At 39.3% G+C, this 18148-nt stretch overlaps 1 protein-coding gene across 7 annotated transcripts in view; it reads left to right on the top strand.

The window, feature by feature from the left end:
- The window catches only part of EYA3 (EYA transcriptional coactivator and phosphatase 3), an 84968-nt gene that overhangs the window by 25843 nt on the left and 40977 nt on the right, over window positions 1–18148 (top strand). For 6 of the 7 annotated variants that reach the window (XM_040979697.1, XM_040979695.1, XM_040979692.1 and 3 more), the window contains exons 3-6: window positions 5688–5731; window positions 8542–8621; window positions 12117–12183; window positions 16017–16153. In XM_040979697.1, coding sequence (XP_040835631.1) covers window positions 5688–5731; window positions 8542–8621; window positions 12117–12183; window positions 16017–16153 — 328 coding nt within the window. Of the gene's footprint in view, window positions 1–92; window positions 125–5687; window positions 5732–8541; window positions 8622–12116; window positions 12184–16016; window positions 16154–18148 lie in introns of those variants that run through there. The other variant, XM_040979696.1, reaches the window with a different exon arrangement.

The raw sequence follows: 18148 nt of genomic DNA, 5'->3' as shown, positions 1-18148 counted from the left end.
CTCTACCTTCAGATCAGAGAAGGTCTCCCCAAGAAGCCATTGAACTTATCTGGACAATAAGATGCTGGACTCCATGCTTGGTATATGCTTGCAATGAAAGAGTCTCAACTGTACTTGAACTGTGGTAATGCAACGAGGTGAAGGAATCCACCATGGGGGGAGGGGGGACATCCCAGTGCCTATAAAACTGAGTCACATACTGCAATGTAATTAATAAATTAAAAAAATTAAAATTTAATGTAGACAAATAAGTAAGTAAGAATTAAGAATTATTTGTTTTAAGTAAAAATTATTTGTTTTTTATCGGAAAGGCCGATTAACAGAGAGGGGAGAAAGTTCTTCCTTCTGCTAGTTCACTCCCTAAGTGGCCACAGCAACCAGAGCTGAGCCGATCCAAACCCAGGAGCTTCTTCCAGGTCTCCCATGTGGGTGCAGGGTTCCAAGGCTTTGGGCTGTTCTCTTCTGCTTTCCCAGGCCACAAGCAGGGAGCTGAAAGGGAAGTGGAGCAGCTGGGACACAACCTGACATCCATATGGAATCCCGGAGTGTGCAAGGCAAGGATTTAGCTGCTAGGCTATCTTACTGGGCCCAGAGATACTCTTGAATGTCCTCAAGTAATACGAGTTTTTGTCTTGCCATGGTCTCTTAGGTTTTTGACCCTTTACATGTCAAAAGAAAAAAGAAATGATCTTTTAAGATAATTTTTATGTTAAAGAATCTTCTATTTTTGTCTTGTGTTTCATTTTTCTGAAATTAGAAAAATATTAATTCAATTTGCTCCCCTGAATGGCCTCCTGAAATTCATGCTGAGAGATAAGGAATGGTAAATGTTTACTTTTCTTTATGAAAACACAGCCTAGAAAACTAAATTTTGAAAGCATGTGATGTAAGCAGGCTGTATTTCCCATGTTTTACATTTATATGTCTGTAGCTCATTACACTTCAACTAGTATCCTTACATTCTCTATTTACATAATTTTGTGTCTGCTAAACTTGAAGTCAGGAGCTGTGTTTTCTTTATCATCAGATTCTTTTTCAGGATGACTTTGTTGAGTGAATGATAGAATGACTATGAAACAGGGTTCTCAGTTACCGGTACTTAGCCCTGCAAAATGTATAGTAATTGCTAGTCAGGGCAATGCTACTTGGTACTATGACACATAACCCTCAGTGCCATGGTTTAACACAAAAAATTCTATTTTTACCTCACATTAATCTCGTATGGATTTGTGTGTTCCTGGGCCAGTTCTTCATGAAGACTGCCTTGTCCTGTGATGCCAGTGTCTTCAATTTGTGACCGCCTTGGTTTCTAAAGAGGGAGAAGAGAGGATTGGAGGATCACATGAGCTGTTTTTAAGAACCATTTCTGGAAATGACTTATGTCATGTCTACACTCTTTCCAATGACCAGCATTTACGTGGCTCAGGATTTTGGTAAAGGGAGCTGGAAAATGCAGCCATCCTGTGTGCTCAGAATGAGGCAGTGAGTAAGCATTGCCAGTGAAGCTGCATGGCCGCCCCTTGAGTCCACTGAACTGCTTCATTTCACATGTGCGGGAGTGTGTGTCTCCCTCCCCAGAACTCCCTGGGCAGTTTCTTGAGTTGCTGAGTCCAGAACACTTTCAGGGTGTCTGATGCCTAGTAGTTTCTGCTAGACCCAAGTGTGACTTCTTTTAGTATAGTAGCCCACACACATAAAAGGTACATTTTTGCTCCATTTACAAGTTAAGCCCAGGATACAGTGGTGTAACATGCAGCTATTTTTTTCAAAGGTATTTACCTTTCTAGTAATTTGGAATTTTTATCTCACTTTTTAATTTTCCCTTGTCAGCTTCTTGAAGTCAGATTAGCAATTAGATGGGTGTTATTAAGCATGGCCAATGAAAGTGGTATTAGCTAGTTTTATATGTGATATTTTATCTATGAATTACGGTCAAGCCCTAATCTCTGTCCCCCCAAGTGTGTAGGAGGTAGCCTAGTAATCAGAGCAGTATGCGTCCCTTGGTTGGTCTGTAGTAGTCAGTTCTGATGCAAATATTTCCTTCTCATAGCCATTATAGGTATATGCTTTTTTGGAGGGGGAGGGGAAGATTTATTTATTTTTATTGGAAAGGCACTTTACGGAGAGAATGAGAAACAGAAAGATCTTCCAGCTGCTGATTAAATTCCAAAGTGGCTGTGGAAGCCAGAGCTGAGCTGATACCAAGCCAGGAGTCAGCAGCCTCTTCCAGGTCTCCTGCATGGATACAGATCCCAAGGCTTTGGGCCATCCTTCACTACTTTCCCAGGCCACAAGCAGAGAGCTGGATGGGAAGCAGCACTGCCAGGACTCGAACCGACAGCCATATGGGATGCTGATATTTGCAGATAGAGGATCAGCAGGTGAGGCATCACATGGGCCTGGTGTCATAGCCTAGTGGCTAAATTTTCACCTTGCATGTACTGGGATCCCATTTCGGCAACAGTTCGTATCTCAGCTGTTTCATTTCCCATCCAGCTTCCTGCTTGGCCTGGGAAAACAGTAGAGGATGGCCTAAAGCCTTGGGATCCTGCATCCACATGGGAGACCTGGAAGAAGCTTCTGGCTCCTAGCTTCAGATTGGCTACAGGAGGGAGCTGGATGGGAAGTGGAGCAGCTGGGGTTAGAACTGCCGCCCATTTGGGAGCCCAGCACGTGCAAGGCAAGATCTTTTAGCCACTAGGTTATTGCACAGGCCCAGGGTGGTATATTTTAAAATGTGTATCTTGTACATTGTGTGAATCCCTCCCTTTTTTTTTTGTTTTTTAAGAATTTATTTGTTGGAGCCGGTATAATGGCATAGTAGGTAAAGCTGCCATCTGTGGCACCAGCATCCCATATGGTTGGTGCCTCAAATCGTGGCTGCTCCAGTTCTAATCCAGCTCTCTACTGATGTGCCTCAGAAAGAGGATGGCCCAAGTTCCTGGACATTTGCACCCACTGTGGAGACCTGGCTTCAGCATGACTGTCGTCTCCAATTGGGGAGTGAACCAGTGCGTCGGAGATTTTGTCTCCCTCTCCCTGTTTCCTCTTCCCTCTCTACCTTTCAAATTAAAAAATCTTTAAAACATGATTTATTTTTTTTTAAGCAGAAGCATAAATAGAAACATGATGCATGAATTTTCCAATGATTCTTCCTTTCTTTAGCCATTGTGTGATCATAAAATGGCATTGTTTTAGATAATAGCTTTATTGAGATATAATTTGCATGTTTTGCAATTTACTCTTTTTTTAGTCAATTATATTTTTTCCATTTTTTAATTAGTGTTTTATGATATAGTTGCATATGCTGAGAGCTCCCTTACCCACTCCCCAAATCCCCTCCCCCCACTGATTTCCCCTGTATTTTTACAGTAGTATAGTTCTTCATAAGCAGTTATAAGTCTATCATTGCAGGCATGGACAGTGGCACAGTGTCCAGCACCCTTCTGTCATTTAACAGTTTGATTGGGAGTCCTTGTTTAATATGGAAGCAGAGAGCATTGTATCCTCACATCTGGATGTGACAGTCTCCATTACACAGTTACAATACATCCCCTTAAATGAAAAGCCACAAAAGAAAATCAGCAACAGGAAGAAAAATAGAAATTTACAACACCATGAAATTAAATAACATACTTCTGAATGACTAATGTGTTGGTGAAGAAATGAAAAGAAAAATCAAGTACCTTCTGGAAGAAAATGATGCTACAGTATGACCTATGAGTCAGTAAAGAATTTAATATGAGGAAAAAAAACTTAAATGAAGCTAAAAACAAATATCAAATCAATGGGATATAGGAGAGATGTATCTCCTGGAGGCAGCAGATAGATAGATAGGTTTTATTTTTTTAATACAGTGTACTAATCTATGACATTTGATTAATGTTTTTAAGCCTTTTACATTCGGGGTTAATATGAATAGGTCATTACTTGGTTTTATCATTTTAGCAATGGCTTGTTCATTGTTTGATTTAGTCTTCTGAAAGCCACCCTCTGCCATTGGCCTGTCCTCTCCTATTTCCTGGAATGTGCCTTCTGCTTCATCCTGGCTAATGATCCCCCTGTTGTTTAAACATGTCTGTACCCTATTCTGCCATCTTCATTCTCCACTACAATTCACTCTTTCAAGGTACATAATTCAGTACTTATTAATATGACTACAGAGTTTTTCATCTAGCACCTGAGTCAACATTGGGGGGAATCTGTGAGGGGTAACCTTTTAGTAATTTATCTTGGGCCCAGTGCAATAGTCCAGTGGCTAAAATCCTCACCTTGCACGCTCTGGGATCCCATATGGGTGCTGGTTCTAATCCTGGCGGTCCTGCTTCCCATCCAGCTCCCTGCTTGTGGCCTGGGAAAGCAGTCAAGGACAGCCCAAAGCCTTGGGACCCTGTACCTGCATGGGAGACTGGAAGGGGCTTCTGACTCCTGACTCCTGACTTTGGACCAGGTCAACTCCGGTCATTCCAATCACTTGGGGAGTGAATCATTGGCGGAGGATCTTCCTCTCTTTCTCTCCTCTTCTCTGTATGTCGGACTTTTGCAATAAAAGTTTAAAATAAATCTTAAAAAAAAGAATTTATCTTAAATGTAGATATGGAATTTTCTAACGTGAAAATTATTCGATAATGTGTTGGTTAATATTGGCCTACTAAATTGGCATTCTAGTTAGTTGAGTTCCACATTCATGGCTTAACCAACAGTGGATTAAAAATACATGCAAGGGCCCCACATTGGTAGTCTAGCAGCCTAAACTCTCACCTTGTATGCGCTGGGGTCCCATATGGGCACCAGTTCTAATCCCAACAGCCCTGCTTCCCATCCAGCTCCCTGCTTGTGACCTGGGAAAGCAGTAGAGGACGGCCCAAAGCCTTGGGACCCTGCACCCATGTGGGAGATCTGAAAGTGTCTCCTGGCTTCAGATTGGCTTAGATCTGGCCATTGCAGCCACTTGGGGAGCGAACCATCTGACGGAAGATCTTCCTCTCTGTCTCTTCTCCTCTGTGTATCTGACTTTCCTGTAAAAATAAAATAAATCTTTTTTGAAAAGTGCAGGAGGGGGCCCGGCAGCGTGGCCTAGGGGCTAAAGTCCTTCCCTTGGACATGCCGGGATCCCATGTGGGTGCCGGTTCTGGTCCCGGCAGCTCCACTTCCCATCCAGCTCCCTGCTTATGGCCTGGGAAAGCAGTTGAAGACAGCCCAAAGCTTTGGGACCCTGCACCCGCATGGGAGACCCGGAGGGGGTTCCTGGATCCTGGCTTCGGATCGGCATAGCATTGGCCGTTGTGCTCATTTGGGGAGTGAATCATTGGGTGGATGATCTTCCTCTCTGTCTCTCCTCTCTGTATATCTGACTTTGTTTAAAAAAAAAAAAGTGCAGGAGGTTGCACTTATACAAATATGTGCAGACCTTTTTCTTATTATTCCTTTGATGACAGTGTAGCATTTTATATTGCCTTACGCATTATAAGTAATCTGGAGATGATTTAGAGTATATCAGAGAATATATGAAGGTTATTTGCAAACGCTGTGTCATTTTATGTTAGTGACTTAAGCGTTTGCACGTTTTGGCATCCACAGGGTCTGGAGCCAGTCTTCCAGATACCTAAAACAAGCCATATTTGAGTAGCTAGATGTTTTAAAAATCAAATCACCACATTGACACCTTTGTCTGTTTATTTTTGCAGGTGAAAAAAGCCAAGATGCAGGAATCGGGAGAGCAAACTTTAAAGTATGTGAAGCTGAATTTCACTGTAACGATGTACTTAGGGCTTGTTTTCATGTGCTGTGTTTAGTGTATGGTTATGCTTTGTGTTGACTACACATCTTAAATTATTAGCCTTATGGTTCAAATTTTCTTCAAATAGTTTTTCCTTAAAATACATGCATTTTTAATGCATTCACTATTTTTTCAACAGTGTGTACTGAATTTGTGTACTGCACCATATAAGAGAAATTTGATAGTCAAGATTTAAAAAAAAAAACCCATATTCTCCAGTAAGGTATAGAAAATAAGGTAAATTCAAGGGATTTTAATTAGCAAATGGATATGGAACTCTTTGGTCTTTAACTCACTATCCCTAAAGAGAAGAGATGGCTTCTCTTCTTCCCACCCTGGCTTACTCTGTGGTTTGCAGATTTCCACAATTATTATGTGCTGTTGTTTTTCACTTACAAAGTGTCAGACCATCCCGTGTCTTAACACATTCAGTTCAATGTTCTGTTACATTTACACTAACAGCAGCTGTGATCCTTCCCTTAGAGAGAACTTCAGTTTCTTCTAGATGCTGTTTATTTATTTATTTGCTAATGTTTTGTTTATGGGTTTTTAAAAAATATTTATCTTTAAATTTTTAGTTGGAAAGTCAGATATGCAGAGAGGAGAGACAGAGAGGAAGATCCTCCGTCTGCTGATTCACTCACCAAGTGACCACAATGGCCAAGCTGAGCCGATCTGAAGTCAGGAGCCAGGAGCCTCCTCTGTGTTTCCCACGTGGATGCATAGTCCCAAGGCTTTGGGCCGTCCTCGACTGCTTTCCCAAGCCACAAGCAGGGAGGTGGATGGGAAATGGGGCTGCTGGGATTAGAACTAGCACCCATATGGGATCCCGGTGCGTGCAACGCATTAACCATTATGCTATCGTGCCAGGCCCAGTTTTGCCCTTTTTTTAGTCATTTGATTTTAGAGTAGCCTTTTATTCAGAGTGCTCACATTACTAAGCAACATTTATATAACTGAAAAGAATTATATTTTGAAACAGTGTATTGTTTCTTCTCTAGAAATAATAATTTAAAATAATTAGCAAAGTGCTCAAGTTAATTCGCCATCTTTGTGTTGTTTCCATTTAATCTCCAGATATTCCACCAGATATGTTGTGTATATAGGGGTTTTTACTGTAACACAGGATTTTAGGAATTGATTCAGCATATACCAAAGCATACAAATATGGTTAACTTCTAAGCTAAAGTATCTAGAAATAGTCTTCAACAATGAGTGAACCCTAGACTTAAATTAAAAAACATATATGTACATATTTAACACATAGAAGGTGTGTGTGTGTATACATATATATAAAAGACAGACCAATAATTACTGTTAGAAATTTGAAGTTCTGGTCCTATGTTATTTTCCTGGCTTGAGAATTCTGTGTAAATTCTGAGCTGGGGCCCAGAAGTCTGTATTTATAGCAAGCGTTCATAAGATTATAATGAACATTAGTGGTTTGTTTCGTAAATAATATGAGAGTTTTAACAGGTTTGGTGCTGTGTATTTTTTAAATAAATAACGTTTTTGACATTTTGCTGTGTGAAAAGCACCTGCCTTTGGTTGGCCAGTCGTGTGTTTGTAGCTGTCTGAGTTCCCTAGTGTCTGCCGCATCGGGAACCGAACCTGCAAGAGCAGCGCAGGAAGCTCCTGTGTGGGAAGGAGTAGCACAGTAACAGTTACAGTGTCATTGTGCTTACTGGGTTCAGTTTACTCTAGGTGCTTTTTATATATAAAGTTCGCTAATCCTCAAAGCAGTGATTACAAAGTGGATTTTGTTTTATCCTCATTGATGGATGAAGGACCTGTGACGCAGGGAGTTTGTTCAGGTGCGCAGGGTCACAGGTATTTTAGTGACAGAATAAGATCTACACTCTAGTCACTACTAGGCTTTACCATGGGGAATAACTGGAGGACAGGATTTGAAATAGAAAGAAAAGAAAACATTGTGAGGGAGGAAAAGTTAGGATAATATCTACTCCAGAATTCCAGGGAAATCTTGCCAACATTCAAGTATCTAACGTAGTAAGTTTTCCTCCCAGTTTACTTTTACCTTTTGAAGTTTCTTCTAATTTTCCTTTAATATTAAAAAAGAAAAATGTATGAATATAATAACAAATATAAATTTTTTGAGACAAGAGAAATACAATGGAATAAATCATTTTAAGGATTTAGAACCCATACTTGAATACAAGGAGGTGGGGTGATTTACAGCTGATTGAGAACCACTGTATGCAATCTGCTATCTTCCCACTTTCCTGTGAAACCTTGAGAAAGTGACAGTATAGGTGGCACAGAGTAGGGACTATAATAAATAATAATTCACATATTTCGAAACCACCAGAAGAGTTGATTTTAAATGTTTTCACCACATTAAAACAATGTGTGAGGTGATGGGTTTGTAAATTATCTCGATTTCATCATTCCAGTATGTAAACTGTATTACCTTGGATACAAATATGCAATTTTAAAAAGAGTAACATTTTTAAAATTTTTCTTTTACTGTAAGATCTTAAAGAATAATTTAACTTGCCCGTGACTTCCCTGGAATTTCTGGGCAGTATAAAAACTGAAGGTGCCAGGGAAATGAAAACAGTGAAGAGCTGAGTGTGCCAGTCCTCACGGAGCTCTTTGCAAACAGTTGGTTTAAAAAAACAAAACAAGAATAAGGATACATGAGTGTTGACCTTGCCTGGGAGGCAGTGGGCTTGATCTCATTACTTCTAGCACTGCAGTGAATCAGTAAGGGGCTAATGTGTCCATTTTGGTTCTCCTAGTCCAGTAAGCAGCCCGGACACCAGTGATCAGAAACCTGAAACGGCAAGCCTGGCATCAAACCTCCCCATGTCAGAGGAACGTAAGTACCATAGCTTAGGCCCACTTCAAGAGGCCTTCCCATAGGCTATTCCGCTAATTGGATTTTCACTGATGGTCTTTGTGTCCCAGAATGTCCAGGCTGCTTTCTTGTGAGAGAGAGAGTGTGTGTGAGTGTGTGTTGGTATGTGTTCATCCTGTGCTCTTCCAGAAGCTTCACTAACATTCCAGCTGAAGAAAACGTCACATGGAATGTGCTCATCTACCAAGTCACCTTCTGATTTTATTTCTGTTTTGAGGTTGAATGTTTTAAGGGTAATAAAGCCTTACTCAGGATCAGAAATGTTTGTGGCCCAAACTCTAGAGGACTGGATATATTTCTTCCTTCCTAATAAAGCCAAATGATCCCAACTGTCCATCTTGGCCAAGAATAAAAGGAATCCCCTGAGCCAAGGACCAAAAGGAGACTTTAAGGAAATCCAGACAAATAAGATCGATTCTCCACACACCATCTCTCACTTTCCTCTAAATCAGTTACACTTGTGCATGAGACAAAGCAGCAACCACAAATGTGGTTTTCTTGTGGAGACATAGGCTTTGTCCAACATGCCTGCTTATCTCTCAGCTTGCTTCTACAAGCCAAACAGTACTCACTGAGCTTAAATCTGTATATCCTTTGATATTTTGCCATAAACTTTAAGTGTAGATTTGGAGAATATGTCTTAAGACAGTTATCCTTTATAAGCATTTCATATAATGAAAAAGATGAAAAAGGTGTCAAAAGCAACAAATGATCTTTTTTTTTTTAAGAGATATGTTTTCAGTTTCTTCAAAAGTGATTCTGTTCTACTGATGTTCAGACTTGCAGTATACACAGGAATCCTCTGGAATGCTTACTGTAATGTGGAATTCCAACCTTGCTTTCAGATATTATTATGCAGTAGGTCTGATGTGAATGGGGAGTTACATATTTAAGAAATTTTCTAGGTGATGGTGGTACATATGGAGAACTGTCTATTCTAGGGGAAGCTGTTGTAATTAAATACAGTGTCCCATCTCACTCATCAGGGAGCAAATTGAGTCTTCCTGCTTCTTTTAATTACTCTTCCTTTTCTAGCTCTTTTGAACTTCGTAACTATATCCTGTTTCATTTTTACCTAAGATTGATTTCCTAGCCATCCTGTTCTTTAAAGGGTAGGGTGTGTCTGTTTTCATCTTCATCCAGACTTTTACCATTCTTGGTAATTTTACCATTCATGTAGATGACTTACCCAGTACCCATTCCTGTTGTCTTCCTTTTCCTTCTTAGCACAAAATCTCTGTTGTTGTTTTTACAATTACCCCCTTAAATATTCCTTAAATGGTCTGTCCATTTTACTGCCCTCACCAAACCTCAGCCCTAATTTAATCTAACCCTCTTTCTCCAGAAGTACATACAAATAGCTAAACAATATTGAATAAAATTATGTATGTCTGGTTATGCTTTGCCACAAATTTATAGGAATCAAGTTGGCATTTGGCATGCTTGGGAATCCTACTACATTCTCTAATTAATTTTGCCTTTAAATATTTCACACCATCTCTTTTCTCAGAGAATCACTGCTTATTCACCTTCCCTCACTTAAATAGTGATATTTTCTCAAATAAAAGCTGTCTGCGAAGTACAAGTTTGGCACAGTAGTTAGATACTGTTTGTGATGCCTATATTGAAGTACATCAGTACTTTGTTTCAGTTCCCACCTCTGCTTCCTTCTGATACACACCCTGGGAGTCAGCAGGTGATGGTTCAGTCACTTAAGTCCCTGCTATCCACGTGGGAGACCTGGATTGAGTTCCAGGCTCCTGACTTCAGCCTGACCCAACCCCTACTGTTGTGCTATTGTGGGTGTTCAGACAGTGAACCAGCAGATGGCAGATCCTCTTCCTCTCCCATTAAGATAAGTGAGTGAGTTTTCTTTTTCTTTCTTTCTTTCACTAACTTACTTTCTTTCTTTTTCTTTTTTCTTTTTTTCTTTTTTTGGAGGGGAGGTGGGGCAAGGGGATAAGAGGAAATTTTAACAATCTGTGCAACACAAAATTCCCTTATCCTGTCAACGCCAAATCTTCAAACCTACCTGTGTTTTCTGGCCATGTTTTCTTGCTTCCTCCTGAGAATGCAGTGTTCCTGCTCCTGTTAGACAGTAAGGGCTTCGATTTTTGCTCTGTATGCTTCCCCAAGAACTTTGGCACTGTGATTATGCTACTGTCACTCCTGTATCATTACATTTATCGTCTTAATACTTCTTGTCAATAAAGAGACACATTTTGGTATCTAACATCTTAACACAAACAAAAGTCCCCTTTGACTCCACATGTCCCTTTCGTTGTAGATTTCCTCATCGTTCCATGTTGTGTCAGAACCTCTTAAAGGAGCTGTTCTCACTTGCACTCTCACCTCCTTACTCTTCAGCCGGCTCACATTGAGCTTTATCCCGTCTTCCAACGAAGCTACTTTTGTCAAAGTCTTCAGGCACTTTCATAGTGTCAGTTCTAGTTTCTAGTTCTAGTTTCTCCCTCTTTGTATTTTCTCTTGTCACTTTGTACTATCCCTCTGTTTGAATTTTGGTTTCTTATATATTAATGAATCCAGAATTTATATTTCCAATCTGATTTCTGATTTTATTTGTATGTCAGACTGCTTTTTGACATTTCCTCTTAAGTGTCTGAAAGGAAAGTCATACATAAAATGTGTGAAAAAGAGCTTTTGATTGTTTTTGCAGCCACCTCCACAGCTCCATCAAATCCGTTCTCTCAAACTTGCCTGTCTTAGGAAATGATAAAACTCTCCTTCCAGATGTTCAAACTAGAATCCTAGAATTTACCCTATACTCATATCCCTAATTCCCTGCATCCAAATGCATCAGCATCCTTTGTTAGTTTTGCTGTGAGAGCCTGTTCCAAAGTCTTTGCATCACCCCAGTGTTACTACACTCATTGCTTGATCCTCTATGCAAAAGCAGATGAGGCCTTGACTCCTCATAATCTTTTCACGGTTCCCAAATACTGCCCAAGATCAGGGCTGACTTATTGTAGTAGTAGTATGGAAGCCTCCCAGGACCCAGCTGTGTGAGACACTGCATATTTGCCCTACTTCTGTCTCTTCTCATCATTCCTATGGCCTTTATTCAGCACAGAGTGAGCACCCAGATATCATTTATGGCATAAGCTTCTTGCTTTTTCAGTTTGCGTACAAACACAGCTGAGAGTTCAGGAGTTTGCTTTGTGGTTGTAGACCAGGGATGAGTGCAGGTAGGCAACAATGGGTTCTAGCCTTCAGGTCTTTTCTGCCCCATGTTCTCCGTTCTTCTACACTCTCAAATCTATGAACACATCTATAAAGGCGAAAATGAGGGTTTTTTCAACTGCATAGTCCTTCAAACTTTTATATCTAACTATTTTGTAATTAGCTTAGAAAACTATACAGTGAGGTGTGCGGTTTTCCCATTTCATTTTTGAGATGTTCTAACTTTTTTACCTGGTGATATTATCTTTCTTTCAGTTATGACATGCACCGATTACATCCCTCGCTCATCCAATGATTATACCTCACAAATGTATTCTGCAAAGTAAGTTGAATAACCATTTCCAAAATCTGTATGCTTTTCTTTTAGGTTCACTGCAAGATTTAATTTGGTATTTATTTTTCTGGCTCCGATTCTCCATCTTTATTTCAATTTTTGATTCCCTCTCAGTATAGTCTAGCTAGCATCCTTTTAGAAAATTAGTGATTGCATGGACTTGATGATCACTGTCAGACAGGAACTTGCTCAGTACACAGTCCTAAAAATACAGAATTCTGTTAGTGACCCAAGCATATTACTGACTGGCTTCTGATCATTCTCTCCTCTTTGCTCTGACAGACATGTCAGCCAGAGTTGGACATCAGCTTAATCTGTGTTCCGTTTCTTGTTTGAGGAATGTCCTCAGAATGAACCTGGGCCTGAAGTTAGACAGGTTTGATCAGTTTAAGTTATCGAGAGGAAATGTTTGGGCCTTCACGGAGTAAGATTAGCATTTAACATCAACCGTGTTATTCATCTTCAAGTTGAGTAGGTGTGCACAACCATGTGTTTACCAGGTTACTAATTGTGCATTAATAAAAAATGAAATGCACATACCTAAAGACATGTAAGTGTGGTTATTAAGACAGGATATGTCCTTAGGCACTTAGAAATACATGATACGTAAAGCAATTGGTGGGACTGACATCATGACACAGTCATTTTCCAGCTGTTCCACTTCTGGCGATGCACTTGGGAAGGCAGCAGAAGATGGCCCAGGTGCCCAAATGGGAGTTCCAGACTCATGGCTTTGACCATTATGGCCCTTCAGGGAGTGAACCAATGGATGAAAGATCTGTATCTTTTCCCCCCCTCTATGTAACTTTATTAATTAAATAAAATAAGCCTTTAAGGGGGAACAAAAGAAAATTGGTAACAGATATGACAGGTGTGTTTTTAAATATTAAAAAAGTAACAAATTTTGAAAAATCAACTCAATGATTTCTGCAAATTTTAATACAGTATTAACATTAATGGCATCCTTAGGCCATGATCACACAGTTGTCCTCTGTAAAATGGCTAAATCTCTTCTCAGGGATCATTAAAAAAACAAACTAAATATGAAGAACACTTACTTTCAACTTTGAACTGTAAAGATAAAGCATGAAAAAAAAAAGAATGTTTCATTTTTACGATTGAAATTAACCCATTTGAGGTCACTGAAATTTAGACATTTCCTGTGACTTGAGTAACAACTGTAATTGAGCTATTTTAAATAGATTTATTAGATAATTTTAAAAACTCAGTTCAGGCTAAGAATAGATATTTTCAAAATCAGTGAATATCAGTGATATCAGTACTATCTACTGATATGTGAATGAATGGATATGTTGCATAGTCATTCATTCAAAATATATTTGAAGGCTGCTTTGCTTAGGATGCCAGTCAGGGTACCCATATTTAAATGGGGTTGCCTGGGTTTGATACCCACCACTTGTTTCTGACTCCAGCCCCTAATACCTGTGAGGCAGACCCTGCGAGGCAGCAGTGATACCTTAAATAACGAAGTTCCTGCCACTCTGTGGGAGAACTGAACTGTAATTTAGCTCATGACCTCAGCCCAGCCTAGTGTCAGCTGTTGTGTGCGTTTAGAAGTAAGCTAGTGGCAAATTACATAGAGTATAAGAATATCACTTTAAAAAATGCATGTAGGGCTAGAGTTATGGCACACTACGTCAAGCTAGTGCTTTGGATACCAACATTTTATACTGGAGAGGCAGTTTGAGTCGCAGTTACTCCACTTTTGACCCAACTTTCTATTAATGAGCTTGGAAAGGCAGTGTAAGATGGCCCAAGTAATTGGGCCTCTGCCAGTAACCTGGGAGGCCAAGATAGAGTTCTTGGCTTGTGGCTTTGACCTTGACCCTGGCCCAGACTTTGCTCTTGCAGCCATTTTAGTGAGTGAATCAGCGGGTAAAAGATTCTCTATTCCCCTACTTTGCCCACCTTCCTCCCCATCCCCCACTTTTCAAATAAATAAATCTAAAAAAAAAATGTAAAACTGTATTCATACCTGCTACATCCAGAACATGTTATTAATTATGTCTTTTATTTTAAAATATTTATTCATTATAGTATTAATATATAATAGAATATAATTATATTGTGCTATATTTATATATTATATTTATTATTCATTTTAAAAAGTTATAGATGTGGCAAGGTGTCTCCCATCTGCTGGCTCACTTCCTGCTCCAACCACCAGGACTGAGCCAGGCCAAAGCCAAGAGCTAGGAAATGGCTTACCTTATCACTTATCTGTTCATTATCAGACCTCCTTAATGCTTATCTGTTCCATTACATTATAATCATTTCTTTAAAAAATCTTTTAGATAGTCATCTCCAGTGATTAAAAAAAAAAGATTTATTTACTTATATGAAAGGCAGTGTTACAAAGAGAGCAGCAGAAACAAAGCTTCTGTCCACTGGTTCACTCTCGGGATGGCTGCAGTAGTTTGAGAATGGCTGCTCAGGAGCCAGGAGCTTTTTACGGGTCTCCTTTGTGGGTGAAGGGGCCCAAGGACTTGGGCCATCTTCTGCTTTTCAAGGCATATATATTAGCAGACTGCTGGGTTGGAAGTGGAGCAGCTGGGACTTGAACCAGCACTCATAGGGGCTGCCAGTTCTATATTATGATCACTTTTTAATTCTACCTCCATTTTCAGTTTCTTCCCCTTGCAGTCTGTTTTGTAAAAAGAAATAAGAAATTAATTGCTGTTCAAAAATATTCTGTTCCTATATCAGCAATTCCAGTAGTTCCCAGTTGTTTCAGACTTGTTGGATCCCTTTAGCTTAATTTTCAGTGTCTTTGCTATCTTTCTGTCCTTGACTCACTACTTACCTTCTCTTAGTATGTTTCCCTTAATATAATCTATGCTTCCTGAAGGCGCCTTGCTGCTTTGTCCTAGAACACCCTTTCCTATTTCTGTACACCTTCTCTGCTCACTTCACTTGGCCAATTTGTAACTTTCCTTCATTTTCTTCTTCCCTCAAGGCTGAAATATAAACCTTTTTCACCTTCTAAAACAGCCTCTCCTCTTGTATTTTGTTGTTGTTGACTTATGTAGTACATATAGCCTTTTAAAAAATTAGTCTAAAAATTCAGCAAAGATGAACTGGCCAGTGAAATACCTGGGATAGTTAGTGAAATACCTGGGATTTTACACTCCAACTTCAATATCAGCAGGAAGTTTGAGTCCTGGCTGGGACTTCCTGTATGTATCAGTTAACTTGGCTGCTGTTTTGAAGGCTTCCTTTGAAGAAATTGGGGCTCAGTCTGTGTTTTCTGATTTGGTTGCTTGCTTTTTCTCCACCAATCGTACCTTCTTTTCCAAGGCTCAACTTTCCTCGCATAACTTGAGCTTGACCCAATGGTAACCAGTTTCAATCCTGTTTTGTACGGTTTTCCGGGTTTTTTAGGGGTTTATTTCTCTGTTTGGTAGACATAGGGGCATAAACAAGTTTAATGGTTCCTTATGCTTCACATAGAGCCTTGCATGCAGCACATCTCAGATGTTTGTAAAATAATTAGAACTTGGGAATATATATATATATATTTTTTTTTTTTTAAGTTTCTCTCTTTCTTTTAGTTTTTTTTTTTGGTGGTGCGGGTGGGGAATGTTTAAAACTATTGAGTTTTCCTTGATTGTCCCTTACATAGATTGTAGTGTAGCCTGCAAGGATTAGGGATTCTACTTTGTAACCATAGAAAATCCTTTTAGGAAAGATTAGTCTCCTTGTTGCTGCTGCTTTGCTTTTAGTGGCTTTAGCTGTTCTACCTACTTTCACTACTAAAATAAATCACATATAAAAATGTTTGCTTTCTTGAATTTTTCTAGACCTTATGCACATATCCTCTCAGTTCCTGTTTCGGAAACTGCTTACCCTGGGCAGACTCAGTACCAGACACTGCAGCAGTCTCAACCCTATGCTGTCTACCCTCAGGCAACACAAACATACGGACTACCTCCTTTTGGTAAGGCAGCCTGATGTCAGCTGCTCCTAAGAATGTTGATTTCATCCACAGACACTTGTCTTTTCCCAAAGAGGAAACTGGGCTAAGCATTTACTCAGTTACATGTGGTAAAGTTAACCAACTTTCCGTGTCTTGATGCATGTAATGTAAAATCATGGCTTTTCAATACTCACCAGAAACAGCTCTTTCCAAAGTACTAAGTCTTGATTCTGAAGGTTCTAAACTCAGAATTTCTGTTTTGTTGAACTTGACTAACCTTGTATACAACAGCGTAACACGGTTAGGTAAGCAGAATAAACGTACTTGGAGCCAGTCAGTTTCTTGGTAAAAACAGGCAGTGTAACCTTCTGAATAGAGTTTGCATCATTGTGTGTGTGTGTGTGTGTGTGTACATGTATGTGCATGCCAATTTCTTCTTAATCTCCCTTTTCTTTCCCTTGCCTGAAACTGATAAAAGGTTCTGGTGAACCAAAAAGTCATATTAGAATGGGGGACAAGTCCCAATTTTCTGTAACTGTATGCTGTTCATTGGCTTTAGTTGTCTTGGCATGATCTATAAGTTAGTGATTTGCCAAAGTTGTTGTGCGGTTCTCTGTGTAAATTAACAGATAATATGCAGGGAGCTTTGTTGCCCTTCCTAGACCTTCCTAGCACTGGTAGCAGAAAATTGAAAAAGTCCCAGTTATTTTTAAATATGCTCTGTGTTAATAAAATTACATCTTTTTATTTAATCAAAGTAGGAATTAGGAAACTTTTCATAACGGATTGCCACAAGATTCTGCAAGTATTAATGTTTGTATTAATTATTTGGTTTCTATGTTCCTATTTCTCCTGGCCCATGTGGCTAGTCTTTATGCTTAACAGCAGTTTCCTTCCTTTAGACTTGTTAGCATTCTTTGACTGCCGATTACTACTAGAAGCAAAAGTTGGGTTTATGTTTAATGATAATAATAACTTTATGAAATAAGGGAAATTCTCCCCTGTTTTAACATCCATACCTCTGTGCCTGTCAGTATCAGCCACTTTTGAGTAATCCTTAGGGGAGGCAAAGGATTGTGTTTGTGTGTATTTCGTTTTGCACATGTTAAAGTTAATTTTTCAGGAGTTGACTTGCTAGTAATAGGCTAGCAATTATTTTTATTTTTTTATCTTTTAATTGGTTTGTTAATAAGCCTAATCCCTTTAGAACATTGTTAATCAGTCTATGATTCCTGCTGTTGAATGTTAAATAACAGTCTCATTATCTCTGAACTCAGTTTATGAAATACCTAACCTAATACCCTGGCAATGTGGTTTTTATGGTGTCTTTTACGGTCATTTCCCTTGTATTGTAAAGGAAAATTTTGTAGGATAAATGGATCTCTGTTAAAGACAGTGTTTCCATAAGAAATACACTTTGATGATGATAAGCTCCCTTAATCTGTTTTTGTATTATATTTGAATGCAAGAGACTTGTGTTTAGTAAAATCATCATCAGTAATTATTCATAGAGAAAGGTAATTGTTAGCTTAATTAGACAAAATAATATGTGAGGCTTCCTAGAGAGAGTAATTTAGATAGGAATAATAGGAGCAATAGATATGATATAGTCTCATATTTTACCAGAGAGAGTTTTTTAAGATTCATTTATCTTTTTATTGCAAAAGCTGATTTACAAATGAAAGGAAATGGAGAGAGAGAAATATCTTCCATGCACTGGTTCGCTTCCCAAATGACCACTATGGCAGAACTGAGCCAATCCAAAGTCAGGAGACAGGAGCTGCTTTCAGGTCTCCCATGTGGGTGTTGGGGTCCAAGGACTTGGGCTCTCCTCTGCTATTTTCCTAGGCCACAAGCAGGGAGCTGAATTTAAGTGGGACAGCCAGGACATGAACAGGCACCCATATGAGATTCCACTGCTTGCAGGTGGAGCATTAGACTGCTGAGCCACTCTTCAAAGATGACTGTACTTTTTAAAAGTATTTTCTTGTGTCTTAACACACAGAGTATTTATAT

This window comes from Ochotona curzoniae, unplaced genomic scaffold (genome assembly GCF_017591425.1).
Source record: "Ochotona curzoniae isolate NIBS_2020 unplaced genomic scaffold, NIBS_Ocur_1.0 contig_3255, whole genome shotgun sequence".
Classification (NCBI taxonomy): Eukaryota; Metazoa; Chordata; class Mammalia; order Lagomorpha; family Ochotonidae; genus Ochotona; species Ochotona curzoniae.
Note: the sequence above shows the minus strand (reverse complement) of the source record. Positions and strands in the feature narration are given on the sequence as shown.